General features: G+C 40.6%; 1 protein-coding gene across 7 annotated transcripts in view; it reads right to left on the bottom strand.

Moving 5' to 3' along the window:
• lrba (LPS-responsive vesicle trafficking, beach and anchor containing) overlaps positions 1 to 16762 on the bottom strand; it is a 229435-nt gene that overhangs the window by 46883 nt on the left and 165790 nt on the right. For all 7 annotated transcript variants that reach the window (XM_088075889.1, XM_088075891.1, XM_088075892.1 and 4 more), the window contains 3 exons: positions 9694 to 9834; positions 8046 to 8165; positions 3591 to 3743 (listed from right to left, as the gene is read on the bottom strand). In XM_088075889.1, the coding sequence (XP_087932015.1) occupies positions 3591 to 3743; positions 8046 to 8165; positions 9694 to 9834 (414 nt within the window). The remainder of the gene's footprint in view (positions 1 to 3590; positions 3744 to 8045; positions 8166 to 9693; positions 9835 to 16762) is intronic.

The following is a 16762-nucleotide window of genomic DNA, read 5'->3' as shown; positions in this document are numbered from 1 at the left end:
CAAAAACAAGCTGCCGTTTTGCACAGCAGCACAATCCTTTACTGTGAGAGGCTTTTAATGGCCTTTCCAGATTGGGCCCTAATTAGCTGTTAATCATCTAGGGCTCATAACCAGAGTGGAGACAGCAGGCATGTGTGTGTTTGTAAGCGTGCGCGCATTTGCGTGTGTTTGCGTGTTCTCTCCTGCTGTCTATCCTTGTGTTGCGAGACCATTAGCAGCAGACAAGCTAAAGAGAGCCAAACAGCCCATTAACTCCTTCAGTCTTCGTCTCTCTTCTCCACCATGCTCATCTCTCTCCCAACAGTACCACAGTTGCCAGCTGACACCCTCTAATGCCAGCTATCTGTCATGACCAGAGACCTGTCCACCCACGCATCCCTCCCTCTACCTCTTCCTCAGCCCATTTTATTTCTTTATTCTTCCAATCTAACCTCTTGTACTCTTGCTTGCTGGTTCTGTCTATATACATTTTGTAGGTAAGCCTGGGCCTTTTAAAGGCAAAATGTAATCAAATGCTAGTAATATACCGTTCACTGCTCAAAACCTCCATAGGAAAAAATCCAAATTCTGTTATTGCATGACAGATTAACTCAACATGAAAAATATATTAAAGTCTGAAGCCAACATCTTGCAGGAACTGATCAATCTGAGCATATTTTTACCGCCCATTCCAACCCAAGTTCACTGATCAGCAATGTTACAAACTTGCCCTTGCACTAACCCTTATGAAACCTCAGACAGCTCCTTTTTTTTTACTGAGCATGTTTTATTTCTTGCACCTACACCTGCCTGCTGGGCTTGAGCTGCACGCCGGATCAATATCTCAATTTGCACACAGTCGAGAAAGAAGCCACAGACTGAAATTTTTATCAGCCTGGAAACAGTAACTAGCAGGTAGCTGTGTATGAATGCAGACCATTTGGATAAATCTAAATTGCCTCTGCAGTTCTAAATTGGGCACAAAGGAAAGGAGCAGAGGAATGAGATGGCAATGAAAAGCCGCTTTGTGCTTGCAGGAGCACAAAGCACATTAACACACAGATGCTAACAAGTTGGTTTCTTCAGGGTTACTGTTTTGACTGATTTTTAGTGTGTACAATAATATTATCCAAATTGCGAATATTCTAAAGCTGAGTACGTTCGACTTCTGTATATTAAACAAGAATTACTCAGGAGAGCACTTGAGATGGAATATTACACCTACTGTACAGCAAAGTAAGATGGTAAAGCTGGTGAAACAGTACTAAAATAAAACATGACAGAGCTGCAACTAACAAGTGCTGTCACTGTCAGCTAATCGGTTAATAATTGCACTAATTAACTGATTAATTCAGCTGATTGAATGTCTTTAAATTGTGAAGAATGCCCATCATCAGTTCTGAGTTCCCTAAAATTACAACCGAAATAAACAAGTTTGCCGATGTCACATATCTGCGCATTTTAAACTATTTGGCAGTTGTGTACCCAGAAGTAATCATTGCTGTAAGTGTGACATCACAGTTATTCTGTTTAATCAGTTTACAATGATAAAACACTGAGAGAGGCACCAAATCTTCACATAATAGAAGGTATATACTATGTGTGTTTCCCACATAGTATATAGTACCAATTGTCATTGTTTATATTGTTATATGTGCAGGATATTTCACTCCCATTTGAGCAATAAATCCCTGTCTAAAAAAGACAAATGAAATGAAATTGTTGAGCACCATATGACAGCTGTTATATCTCGAAGTTTCTTTTCTGGAATTGCAAAAATTCAAGTATATCCTCTTTTTTCGCACAAATTAGCACAGTTCCCTGACTTAGTACAGAACTGCCAAAAAGCATGCCACCTCCAGAGCAAGCTTCACTCGATACAACCACCTTGGCCTAGACCATGGTGACAGCTAAAGAGGGAGAAGTGTGTGATTAATGATAGGGGCCTGGTCATATCAGCAGGCTGGTTAACAGACCCCACCACAAGACTGCACAGGTCACAGAGCACACCCAGCCTCATCAGCACCCATTACTCCTGTGGGCACACATTGCACAGGAAGCTACATCTGTTTTTACCCCAAATAAACATTTTACTGGAAGGGAATGTGGCCTGTGAAAGAATTAAAAATCGAACAGACTGAGGACTTTTAAGCAACAAAAACGTGTGCATAATTCTTTGAATTGTAACCCATGTTTGTAATATATAGTCTTTTAGTTTCACTTAATAATACCCTGTTTATCCAGAGAAATTTTCATTTAGATGGACAGCATGGCCTTTGAGAATCAGCAAAACTTCATATAAAGTCAACAAGTTTTTGAAGTCGAAGGACTAAAAGTACCAAAGAAAAACAAATTCCAGCAAAACACACAAAAGGTATAATAAATCTATCTGGTGCTTTTTGACCTTCTAAAGCAAAGCAAGGTAATCTGATCTAAAGAGTAACCTTAGTTTTTAGCATAGTGTGTGCATGTGTGTGTGCCATCTACAATGAAAATATGACAGCAATTCCGACAACATCCGACATGCATATCTACTGCATATTTCTGCTTTGGGCTGAAAAGGCGGCAAGGGGAGATCAGAAACAGGATACTGCATCATTTCTCTGCACACAAACGCAATCACAAACACACACACACACGAACGTACACCAGATGTGGACGGAGCAGGAGCAGAAGGAGAGATGGCGAGGTGGATAGGGGATAGGGATAGGAGGGTGAGGTGATGTTGGATCACTTTGCCAACACGGCAATCTGAGAGCTGGGGCATGTCGGAGGAGCAGGAGGCTCAGGTAACAGGAAGAACTGCGAGACGATCAGGAAATAACACTGTCTCTTTGAATTAGCATTTCCAGCTAAAGAAGGGGGGGCAGAAACCTCTGGCAATACTTCAGTGGGTCTGGGTTATGTGACATATGAGGCAGAGACAGAAATATGTGCATGCATGTTTACGATGTGATTTAGCGACTTGTAGATATTAAAAATTTTAAAAAATCTTAATGATAACAATAATCAAAAAATAAAAAATAAAAGGTCTAGTGTGTAGGATTTAGTGGCACCTAGCGGTGAAGATTGCAGATTACAGCCAGTTGAAGTTTCTCCCAAGTGTAAACATGAGCTCACAGCAAAGATTTCTTCAGTGTTCAGTGTTTAGGAGGTTTGTATCAGAAGCTTAATTGTGCAGAGAGGTCTTGACTTCTCAGGCCCGGTGAAGTAAACCAGTAAAAACACTGAATAAAGCAATTTCATGAAAAAAAAATCTGTGTTTTTGACCCTGTTCATCTTATCACAGAGGGACTGCTAAGTACAGTGGCTGACATTAAAACGTGAATGGTCTTATCTAGAGCCAATGTTTGGTTTGTCCATTCTGGGCTACTGTAGAAACATGGTGGGATCCATGGACGAGGACCCACTCCCTTTGTAAATATACAAAGCTCATTCTGTGGTTACGAAAATTGGCAGTTCTTAAATTTAAGTCTTTATAAACTTGAGAAAACCTATTTGTTATACTGTATTCCATTTCTGTCGATAAATATCCCCCAAAATCACACACACTGAACTCTCAACACTTGTGCTTGCATGCGCATTTGTGCACATCTGTCCAGGTTTCTTACCAGGCGATTGATGCGAACAAACTCTTCTGGGCTCTTGGCCCAAGGTGGCAGCTCCACATTAGAGACCACAGTGCCGTCCTCCATCACTCCCAGGTTGTAAGTGTTGGCGTTGACAAACATCTCGGGGAGGTAGTAGAACTCTGGGATCAGCTCCTGCGTGCAGGCATAGACACACATTTTTACAGGTCGATTACAACGCTACAAGCGAAACAGTGATTGTAAAATGGTAATTCTGAATGAGGGATGCTGCTGAAATTACAGAAGTCTTGGAGAAATCACCAAAAAGCCCTGTAAGGGGGACAGATTTGGAAAGGTGTGATCTGAATATGTCCAAGAGTATTAAGTTGAAGAAGTACAAGACAAAAACAGTTTAAGAAAAACAGAACGCCAATCCCTGTATAAATCCAGTTCAGAAATGATTTAGAGATTGCACTGTGTGTGTCTGTTACAACAGTTACACAGTGGAGTTTTCCAAATTGTACAATTTTTCATGGTAATTACATTTCTGACTGCTTGTCTGCTGCCCACATTTGTGCTTTGGCCACTATAGAAGATGTCAAAAACCCCTGAGCGTGCACTCCATTGTGGTTTTTCCCTTTTCAGTACTTGTTTGTCTGTATCTAAGCAGCAGAAAACGTTTTTTTTCTCTGCTTTGACCCCCCCTCCTCCTCCACAACAACTGAAAAAGTCAGAGTCAGCCAAATTCTTTCCTAACTATGATGATTTTATTTGGCTGTCCCAAACAACACAAAGTATTTTCAAACTGGCGGGCACTGAAGAGAAACATAGTTATGACATGAGATGTAACCTGATATGTATAGCCATTCGTCATTCTTAACAAAGCAGAACTGGCCACAATGAGTGTAAACATAAAGATTGAGTTTGAGCTTAAAAACATGTAGATAAATCCATACTGCCCTGCAGGCCTAAACTGTAATGTTCCTGTTGTGGGTATCGCTCACTGATTATAAAACACAAAGATAGAGCAGGGTGTCTTCATTTTGGGCTGATTTATCTAAATAGTAAAAAGAGTGGGGTGTGAAATGTATATTGTGTTGTAACAATTGATGTTAATATACTGTGTTAAAGGTATACTATGCAGGAATTGTCATCTACTGACAGTATCACTACCAAAAGTAAAAGCCAACCCCACAAGCTTTGTCCACTCACCATAGAGTACCTCTGTAATGAGTCTTACAACAAGTAAATTAATTAGCAATTTAGCACTTCTGGTTCCCTCGTCTCAAAGTCTTTTGGTTTTTTGAATGGATTTTTGGTTAGAAGCCTGAAACAAGGTCTGTGGTTAACACAAGCTGAAGAGACTTTCATGTTTTGTTCTACAGCACAAAAATACATAAGTAAATACCCCACACACGAACTTTGAAGCTTTTATGTGTCTCAAAAAAGGCGATTGCTAACAAGTAGCTAAATGAGACTACAGAACGTCATCACATGTGGCTACGCCGAATGCAGCTTTACAGCGTCATAGTGGTGGCAACACGGCCATAGTGTAGTTCGTCACTTTTTACTTCCGGCGATTACATTCAGGGTTCAAAAATCCTGAAAGCGATGTTCATTTGTGAAGATTATCTTGCTGAACAAAACATGTAAGTATTATAAACGTTTATTTAGAGTTCAATAGTATTAAATTGCTTTCTAATAAAACTTATATTTTGTCATATCTCATGGTATGATTAGTCGAACGCTACAGTTTCACAATATAAAGACATTTGTTTTGGGGATTTGATGGTGACTCTGCTGTCTGTGAACAAAGCTTTTGTGTCTACAAGTGCTGACTGGTGCTCTTGAGAAGAGGAGAAAGCCACAAACATGTTGACAGTCTGACATCAGAGATGAATACACCACTGCCAACACCAAGCTGACATGCTGTAGTCTGTAAGGAGAGCAGCAATGATGACAGCGTGGAGCACACAAATATTATATGCTAAAACTTGAGCAGCTGGTTTAAATTCATGGTTTCGAAAAAACAATATATAGGCTATGTATTTTTCTGCAAAAACTCTGCCCTCTACTTGTATTTTTTAAAAATTGAATTTCCTGTGTTTGGTGCGTTTATGGTCGTGTATCTCCACAGTGCTCAGGTAAAGTAAGCGCTTACAAAAAGGAAGTGGCCAGGTGCCAGGCGAACGCCAAACGGAAGTTGGTGTTTACATTCACTTTTGCTGGTGAGCGTGTTTACAAACAATAACTGACAATCTGAATAGAGAACCCCAGTAATGAGTCCAAAAACCCAGAAATCTGTTAGTCAGTGGGTTTTTTAATGTGTTTTTTGGTTAGATGCCTTAAATATGGTCTGTGGTTAACACAAGCTTAAAAGACTTTCCCATTTTGTTCTATGACATAAAATGTCAGTATATATCACATTCCCAAACTTTGAGGCTTTTATGTGTCTTAAAAAAAAGCAGTTGCTAACAAGTAGCTAAATGAGACTACAGGCAATCATCACTCCGAACCGCACCAAACACAGCTTTAGAGCCTTGTGGTGGCAATGCAACTGTAGTGTATTTCATTTTGGCCTTTTTACTCATGGTGATTGCATTTAGGCTTAAAAAATCCTGAAAAATGGTGATCATGGTTTCTTGCTGAACAAAATGTGCAAATATCAAAAACATTTGTTTACCATAGAGCTTATTTTCTGCAATGATACAAAATCCAAAGGAAAAATCCCACAGGCTTTTTGACGAGGGCACCAGGGCAAAGTTTGCCTACAGAAAAACATCATCCCTGGGGCACTCCATACTTCGAAGCATTTTCTATAACACATTTTTCACAAGCCTGGTTGTGCACAACACAATCTCTAAAAAAATGCAAATACACTCTAACAACAACATGCTCCTTTCATTAAATTAGCTGCACATTACATCCACCTCTCATCAATGGGGTGCAAACATCCAATCAAATGAGCAAGCAAACACACAGGTTTAAAACAACATGGCACTTCCTCACTTCTGAGATCTCTTCACTCCACAAAACCTGACCTGAAACAAAAGGTCAACCTCTTAACGAGGCTTCCAGCTCACCCAGGTTCACTGGCTGCAGCCTGCTGTAAATTTGAGCTGGAGGTGGCAGGATGCACGCACACACACGCACACACACGCCAACAAAACCTTGAGGGCTTCGCTCCCCAACGCTCGAGCCTGCCTTGCATGGACCATTATGTGCAGTGGCCCCTTTGCTCCAGCCTGGTCAGAGGCCAGCCCCTCTGATCCCCAATCCTGTCCTGTCATGGGTCACTGGAAGGGGCTCTGGCCTCTGGGCTCCTCTGCTACACTTCCACTGTTGCTACCTCTAACCCCTCTGCTCTTCTCTCTCCCCCTCTGATGCCTTTAGGCTGAGGCTAGGGGTCAGGGGATTGGGGGCCGGAGGTCATGCTAGCGTCAACCAGGCTAGAGACACATTGAATCTGGGTGTTGTAAGCTATTATCACCCCGTCTTTACCAGTGGGGTATGAAAACAGTGGGGCTTTTTGCCCTCTGGCAGGGACAGAGGGCTGCTATCAATGGCTCCAATGCTAAAGCTAAATGGTGTACTTAGCATACTAAATTGATACATCTCGTCCCTAATTCCTCTTTTGCCTCAAACATGAATGTGTGCATCCAAGTGGATAAAGTCGAATGACTCTCATTGAAAATATGCTAAGAATTCAAACTTAACATGGAAACAAAGTGATGTGGTCCAGATTTCCCTTTTATTTTGATCTGAGGTTGAGCTCTCACAGTTTGATCCACATTGACAGGTCTAGACTGAGAGAGCAAACGAGGGCTCTTGTTGGGCTTTCGCAATCAAGCATTGGCCAGCTACGTAGTAACACAATCCATATGTTTTATCGGCGGGATGTGAAGGGGAGGGGGGGTGGTAAACGCAATCAAGCATCAAAACCCCCAACACCACCACTGTTCCCCCATCCAGTGACCCAGTGCCAGGAGACCAAGCAAAACCCAGCTTTGACAGAGAATGTCTGACTGTAGTCGTAAATGTTTTAGGAGTGTAGTTAAAGTGTGCACTGGGGGTTCGAAAGGCCTTCAGTATGAGAATGACCTGTGCTGTTGCAGGGCAGATCCAACAGCTCAGCACAGTTTGGGGGCCCAACGGGCAGGGATTCAAGTCCAGGTTATAGCTGGCTGAATCTGAGACAGACGGCTGGGACAGATGAGGATTAGTCCAACGCTTTGATCAGAAGACCAGGAAGCTTTCATTGCATAGGGACAATGATTGGTAGTGACTGGACATTACTCTTTTGAAACCTTTTTCTTCTTTGTCTGTATGGATGCTGGATGGGGATTTATTCTCCTGGAGTGCTCAGGCCTTTATCTCCTCTAACTTCCACCCCTCTTACAAGTGAACCATCTCAAAAGGAAAGTAGGTAACTTTTTCCTTTCAGAGAGGATTTTAACATCATGTGAATCAGTGTGTGTGTGTGTATATATACAGTACCTTGACATCAGATGTGTCCCTCTGGCAGTTCCTCCATGCCCGGGACACTGAGGAGAAGGTGCGGTCAGCATGATCAAACTTTCCTCCTTGGAAGTTGAGGAAAAATGTGGTGAAGGGCTCCTGTAGATTAGAAAACAAATTAAGTCTGCATTCAAGATTCAGCTACTGTTACTGACTGAAATAGATTCCCTTGTGTGCGATAAAAACATGCAATAAAAGTCTGCGTCTTGCTGTTCAACAAAGCACTAAGTCAACAGATTTGAACAAAAATCTGCTCTTTCCACACACAATCAAACAACTGGAATCCAAAAATGAACAAGTGAAATAACAATAATCCCAGGGAGCTACTAAAGCCAATACACTCATGCTACTGATGCATTTCTAATCATGTATAATCTTGTTAGGACAGATCAATAACTGTCTCTCTGACGCAATAGCCCCCAAGTGACATGGGCACAATATGCTGTGTGGCCACACAACAAACTAATACTGAGGATAGCTAATTAAGCAGCCTGAAATGACGTACGCCTCATTTGTTAAAAAAGTGTACAAGGTTAACCACATTGTATCTCATCATGCCGTTAAACCAACAGAACAGAATAAAACATGCTGTAAAATCTCACAAATAAGTACACAATAAAGACAGTTCACATTTATTGCACAAATAGTTTTCAGTTTCTCTCTGATGTTAAGTTTGATCTTTAAGTGAGACTTGTAAGTGAGGGTTTCTGGTAAAGTGGCTTTAGAATAAGCCCGCTAATGATGTGCAGGGATCAATGAGGTAGCTCCACTGGGAGTCACTGAGACAGTGAGCTACTGGGACAATAACTGGAGAAAACTGCACGTTGGAGAAACTTAGTAACCTCCCTCTCCCTAGAGTGCAGTAAGGAAAGATTGATGGCATCTATTCAACAAAAGGTACGAAAGAGAACACTGCGGTGCACAATTTACACTCTTCAAAAACTAATCAAATAATGTAGAACACGTGGTATTACTCAAATATTTTAATATTTGCTCGAGTGGATTTTTTTTTATGGCAGACATTTAATTTCCCTGTTGTTGTTCTATTATATGGCAAAACAAACACTATAATAAATTATATGCTGCAATAAACCAGGAACAATATGCATGTAATGCAATATTTAGCATATATATATTCTCTACTTGAAATAAATAAGCTGGTGTCTAGAATCTAGGTGCCTCATTTAGAATAAATTTATGATTACATTCAATTCCAAAGGAAAACAATGAATATAAATCTAAAATCGATAGTTTGACAAATAAGGTATGCATATAATGCATATAGCAGTGCAAATTCTTTTAAAACAGAGTGGAAGTGGGACCTTTTCACACCAAGTGTATGAGCTGCATTATTTAAAATGAACAGGAACATCCTGGACTACATTTTTTGGATGGACATAAAAGCAACAATTAAGTTAACTGAAAATAAGTAAATATTTTCTAAATGTTCTAATTTCTTGCAATTTGTGAATTATTTCTTATCAAGTTTCTCATTGCCTTTTTTGTCATGTTTTTTAATGAAACCACACCAATTCTGTCAGGGTTCAAAGAGTTAAGAATGCTGGAGAAGACCTTAAATTACAGATAACTACAAAATGATGTATCTTATTATATACACTTCACTTACGATTCGCAGTAGCCACATCAGGGTGAAGCTTGAAGTGGAATAGTGGGTGCCATAATGGAATTTGGGCACCTGATCATCCTCCCAGGACTCATATCGGTCTGAAAAGAATGCTGCCCTCTTCGGGTTCAGAGCACCAATGGGCTATGGAGAAAATTCAAACATAAAACATATGTTCAGATATGTTAAAAAGTAAAAAAAAAAACACAAAAAAAAAAACCATGCAACTTCCTTTGACTGCTGCTTGACATGAAAACAGAGATACAGACGAAAAATGACAAACACATGGGCGTGACAGCAAAGCAGGAGAGGATTACTGATTTTACTGTGAATACATTCACACACCACTCTGCAGCATACCAGTTGCAAGGCAAATTAAGCTGGTAACCTTTGTGCAATACCAAATGAATATTAGATGATGTTTCCCTTCAGACAGAGATCAATCCTTCCCACAGAGTGCTTTTTAGAGGCTGTGAAACAGAGCCCCCGCAGCTGTAGTCTGTCAGAGAAAACTAATGCACTCCAATGAAAGAGTGCCTACGAGGAATATCAATAGCAAGGCTACGAGTTCCTTTAATTTCTACTTTTATTAATCTGTAACTAATACACTGGTCACCAGCCCTATTTGTAGTCTAGAAAAATGGTTAAGTTGCATTAATTTTCCATCACTCTGCAAAACCAATAACCCTGTGCTGCTCGGCTATTATTTAAATACTCATTTATAGAAATCACTTTCAGGCTGGTTCAATTTTTATTAGTCTTCTGCTGGCTGCGCCTCATTCCCTCAAACCCCCCTTCATCTCTCTCTCTCTCTCTCTCTCTCTCTCTCACACACACACACACACACACACACACACACACACACACACACAGAGAGAGGATCAATGGTAATGGAATGATGGCCTTTTGAGGATGAGAGCCTAGTAGGGCGTGGATCAATTGAATCTCTTTCATATCATAGGGTGCCTGTCACGGCAAGGCTCATCCAGGGCCAGGCATTGATATCGATCTGCGCAGTGGCTACTGTTTTGTGTTGGTGTAATGGGGCATGCTTGTGTTCATGTATCAGCGTGTAGTGGGAGTGATGCACACAGGATTTGTGCAGAATTAGCTTCTTTTGGTGTGTGCATACATTTTGTAATTTTGTAAATAGCGTTCCTGAGTGTGTGTGTGGATGTACTACGCAAAACGCCTCATGCCACCACACTGTGCAGCTCTGCGCTGACAGTGATACACTGTGGGCTTCCTCAGGGCCACTGGGGGTGGGTGAGTACACACAGTGAATTATACATCAGGCCCATTGGTCTGATTTATAGCCCTAATAACAGTCGGCTCATTAAAAAAAGAAAAGGGAGAGGAGGCATATAAAATAAAAAAAGACTGAAAGTGCCACAGTGACAGAGCGAGAGGGAGAATTGTGTGTGAGTGCATGTGGGGGCTGTTGGTTTGCGCGCACCCGACATTGTTTACTGCTGTAAATTACTGTGGGGCTACCGCTCTCCGCTTACAGTAGCTACAACAGAGCGGCGGATGACGGCGCCGTACATCAGAGCGGAGCGCCTGGCAGTGTGCTGATGAAGCGCCTGCTGCCGCCCCAGCACAGATTGGCCTAATATGTCGTGGCAAAGAATAGCACTCTGATGAGGGCTCGGATAAATGAACCAATCTCGTAGTTTTAATTAGACTGGAGAGAAAGCTACAGAACAAAGATGTGCTGGTGCTTTGAAGGGGAAAACATCAGAGAATTAATCTTGGATTAGTCCTAATCAGTTCTTTATCAACCGTGGAGGTAGTGACGGTGTTACAGAGTCATTTAAAGACAAAGTTAGGATAACTCTCACAAGAAATAATAACCAAAACTATATGGCAGGTATCTCAGATTTTTAGGCTCTGATTCATGTTAAAAACAAACCACGTAACACCTACTTAATGTAAAGAAGACATTCACAAAAACATTAAACTGATAATTGAGATGATACATGATGCATTCTGTATGCAGTCCGTCTTAAATATCCCCAGTGAATCTGTTCAATAAGAAAACTTGTTAGCCTCCCAAATTTTCCTAACATAAAAAGTATGCTCAGAGGAACAAAAAAATGCCTTACAGAACAACAAGAATCTTTCTGAAAACTATTATAAGAACACTATCTGGTGGTACTTTGCTTTTAAAACAATAATGGGTCACCGGTGATGAAGTATAATGGCTTACCGACGATTTGAGCATCACTTGGGCTTTGAGTCATAAATCAAAAGAGCCTTTTGAAAGGAGTGTTTATGTATAATGTCCTATTTAAACAGTGAAAATGGTGTGGAGGGCCTGGGGGATAAACATATGGGGCACGTATGGTGAAATCAATACACCATTAGCTGATGTGGCTGTGAGTAGTAGGTTATAGCACAAAGGTACAGGCAAAGCTCAATAAATCCTCGCTATTTCTGTTACTATGCAAATGCAGACTGCTTAATCTTTTGTTAGGAGGTTAACAATTCTTTTAATCGTTTGTTGTGCTTCATTATAAGCTGTGAAACAATAAGAATGACCATGCTTTTGCCTTCAGGGGAAATGTGTGCCCCACTGACCAATTACAATCATCCCACAACTATCTATATATGTAGGAGTAGTGCATTTTTGAGGGGAATTTGTGCAGGACCGGAGTGTACGAAAGGCTACAGGAGAGTTACAACACTTGCAGTCAGTTCTCGTGTGTGCTTATCGTGACTACAATGTTATCTCGGGGGTCGACGTTTGATGTCAGGTTGAGGTTAGAGTTTATGATAAGAAAGTCCCTGGGGTCAGAATGGCTCTGGCGGCAGGGAACATAAATTCTGTGTGGCCTCTGTTGTGCTGGGGATGATGACAGTGTGTGACACACACACACGTTCATGGCAATTTGGCTTCTCAATGTCACTGGAGGCTTCTCAGATGACCTGTTTCTATATGAGACAACCAACCGACGTGACATAAAGGGGGGGATAACAGAGATGTGGATGGTGAGAAAAAGAGACAGAGTGAGAGGCAAACAGAAGGAACAATGAAGAAAAAAAACAAAACAAGGTGGTGAAAGATGCAGACAAACAGCAAAAAAAAATAACAGCAAAGGTCAGAAAACATTAGAATGCAAAGCGAAGAAACACAAATGATTGTGGTGCAGAATTGGGGGGTGAGTGCTGATTTGGGGGGCTGTGCAGCGCTGCTTGCCCTTTTCCAGACATTGCAGTCTGCCACGGTCCACTGGTCATACACTGATATCACACGTGTGTCAACAACATGAATAAAACAGATGTAATAAAGATTGGCCCCGCTCCCTCCCCTCCGCTGTTATTCTGTTCTCCGATGACAAAAAAGGACGGCAAATGATGTTGTTCTTATTCTCTTAGACTCTCTCCTCTTCTTTCTTTTGCTCTCAGATTGTCTTTCTGTTTCTCCTCCTTTCACCCATCTCTTCCTTCATTCACTCAGCCCCCGGGGCTGCAAGGCTTGACTGTGCACAGAGGCTTAGCTGTCCAAACTCCAAGGCAGTGCAAAGGAGAGGAGCAGGAGGCAGAACAAGCTTGGAAACTGAAGGAGGGATGCATGTTAGTGTGAATCTGTGTGTGTGTGTGTTTGTGGGGCAAGTACAATTGTCACATTTCATCCTACTGGGCAACATGAAGCCAGATAAACAGAGGAATTATGCAGCTTCATACAGAGGGGAAAGCTACACTGGGAGGGATAAAAACAGCGAATAGAGACACAGAGGAGCAGATCGGAAGTGAAAGCACGACTGGGGAGAACCTAGGGGACAAGGTGTTGACTGTTGGGGTGTTTGAATGTGTATGACAGGGCGGTGTGAAAGAATGGAAGTGTGAGTGGATGGTTCATGTGTTTGAAGTATAAATGTGCAGGGCGGCTGTATTGGATTGGATTTCACCATGCACCACCATTAGTCGATCGAAAGAAAATTAACTGCCAATGAATTTTGATAATCAAATAATCATTTTAGTGTTTTTTTAAGCAAAAAAGTAATTTTCTGATTTTAAGCTTGTTAAAGGCTTACTTCACCCACAGAATGACCATTTGTAAATCAGTTAGTCATGCTGTGTTACCTTGAATTTCAGAAGAAAATTTTGTTTCACTTGCACGCCACCACAGAAAATTGCAAACAAATTGCCTCCAAACTGCCTTGCCTTGCAAACATATTGATTTATTAATTGATTGGGTAACACGTTTAGCTACACCAAAACTGTATCAAAACATACGCTTACAAACACTCAGTAATACCCTAAATCTAACCCTCAGTATTTCCCAAACACATGCATTTTCACTAAAATCTTAATATTTAAAAAAAAAAAAATAAATAAAATTATTAAATTAAACTGAACTGAAAGTAAAACTTATCTGTGCTCTCCAAAGCCAGACTCCAATAAGGTTTTTTTGTTTGTTTGTTTGTTTTTTTTCACAAAAATGCATGTGTTTGGGAAGCACTGTGCATGCCACTAGATAAATGAGTCTTGGATTTTTTTTTTGCTGCTGAATTAAATGCAAGCTTTCTGGTTTTTTTTAAACACTATTACTATTACTATATAATTAAAAAAATAAAGGGTAGATTGAATTTAGGAATTTGATTCAATATAGGGGCCAGCGATCCATATTTGCCTATATTATCTGCTCATTTAACACAGTTGGTTACAGGAGAAGCTGCCACCCCTTTCTTTGCTTTTAGCCAGAAAAAATAAAAACAGCATATACATAATTGGAAACAATTAAAACTGGTTCATTCTGTTTGAAAAGGCTCTCTGGAAAAAAATGTTTTCATTTTAATTTAAACCCTGATCTTTTTCCTAAAACTTCAGGGCTGTCTGACTTGACAAAAAACTTCTCCCAGCATCTTTGGGACGTGGATTAACAGCAAGATCTTTTCACTAAAGTACATCTCAATAATAAATGAAGGATCATAAACAAAACAACTGTCTTTCCCTCATGTTGTTAGCATAAGCCTAAGGCATTTTACACTGCATAAATTAGCTTAGCGGCTAGCGGACTTTTCCTTTACTCCTAACTTAACCAACTTACTATTATTTATGATTTGACTTACTCACCGCTGGTTTAAGTCCCTGCAACTCCTGACAGAACAGCACGGATGACTTTCAGTCTACATGCAGGTTATTTTCAGTCACCATTGTTGAAACAGTGCAGCTAACATAACGTAATGTTAGCAACATAATGTTAGCAAGAAGTCAGTTAAGTGTCTCGGCGGTACGTCGTGTTTCCTCAGTACGGCTTTTGTTTACAAATGACGTACGCTGTCTGATGACTCGCAGTTTCTCCGAAAACAAAACATTCCCACACTGATGATTTATTCCCGAGTAAACACATCAGTAAACAGTCTAATGCTCATCATCTTTCTCTTGGCTGCCCGCCATTATCTGCCGGAAGCTGCGTGACGGTGACACAGAATTTCAAAATAAGAGCGCGCCGGAAAGCGGATGATATGGATCCATGTTTATACTTTGCATCAATGTAACGTCACTGTTGCTCATTTATATCAATGCATCGTTACATCCCTACTATTTTTTAAGCTCTGTGACAGAGCTATGGCCATTTTCTGACTAACCAAAACACTGCAACAAAAAACTGCCAACAGTGGTGATAAGACAGAGGCCCCTGCACTTATGGGAGCTACATTGTGTGTATTGCTCTGCATGTTTTGTAATCAAAGAAGGCCCTAGCAGAAAAAAATGCTGGGTTTTCTGTCAAAAAAGTTGGACATGGCTCCAACTATTGCAAAAACGTGTTCGCATTCCTAATGGGTTACTTTATAACATGAACGTCATAATGCTATTGTTTATCTTACATTTGTCAAGAAAAGAGTTTATTTCTGCAGTGATAAATCTGGAGTTGTAAAATCCTGCTTCATAGTATTATAAACTGCTGTGTAGCATTTTGGCAATAAATAAACCTTAAAATTCATGGATGTTCTGGACTTTCTGGACCGTACTTTATTAATCTACAGCAACTCATCAATACCAACACAGCCCCATTGCACTTTTTAAATGCATTTCTAGCAGTAATATGTTAAATTCTGTCTCACTAGATGAGTACCTCCACCTCTCCCTCACCCCACAGGAACATGGGATGCATGAAAGACCTGAACAAATGCCCTCAAGTGCAACTCTGAAAAGCATTTCCTCCAACGTATCCCCTGTCCATTAACACATGCCTTTTTGTTTCCATGGCTGATTTATTTGGTCATTTTGGTTCCAGCAGCTAGACAGTCACTCAATCATCTCACTCTAAAACTAATCCTCTGTCCTCCCACTACTGGACAACATTACGCACAAGTGATGCTCAGTTCAATAAGGGGAGCTGGCACGCAGTAGGAGTAGGTTTTTCAGCTTTTTTTCCTTGTATGTGTATGTGTGGAAAAGACAGGGAGTTCATGCGAGTAAATAATTGCATGTCTACTTACAACATGGGGGAGAATCTTTTAAGCAGTTTCAGCGGGGTGAGTATGTGTATTTTATGTTCCAGGGAGCATCTCAGGGCAGGCATCATTGTTTTAAGCTTAATCAATTGATGCCTGGAGCTACCAGGGAGTATTACTTCACTTCCTGGGGTGTTGCAGAAGGTCAAACTTGAAAGAATTCAATTATGAAGTTTGAATTACAGACAGAAAATGATAGCCCAACCTGAAAAAGGGGTGTCTAAATGAGAGAGCCTGTGCAGTACAAATCTGATTTGTACTGCAGCAAAACCTAGCTGCCTCAAGTGACACAATCTAACAACTAATATTTAACATATCACCTGCAGTTTGTGGAAATCTGTCACAGTATTGACCTGATTCCATTTATTAGCAAATATATGAAACTTACCAAACCACTGGATTTAGATTTGCCAAGATTTGCCAGGGGTAATGCCGAAGATACAATACATTAATTACAAAAGTGTCTAAGAACATCTGGCTGATGCTAATATCGTTTATTTTTCAGTTTCCAGTAACTTTTAGTCTCTTTGAACCAAAACAGCCAATTATTTAAGTATCTTAATGAGAAGAACAGACCTCAGAGCAACTTCTTTCCCCAGGCTGTGAGA

This window comes from Plectropomus leopardus, chromosome 3 (genome assembly GCF_026936395.1).
Source record: "Plectropomus leopardus strain MGB_pleo_1.0 chromosome 3, ASM2693639v1, whole genome shotgun sequence".
In the NCBI taxonomy this organism is placed as follows: Eukaryota; Metazoa; Chordata; class Actinopteri; order Perciformes; family Serranidae; genus Plectropomus; species Plectropomus leopardus.
This window is presented reverse-complemented; position numbering and strand designations above follow the sequence as displayed.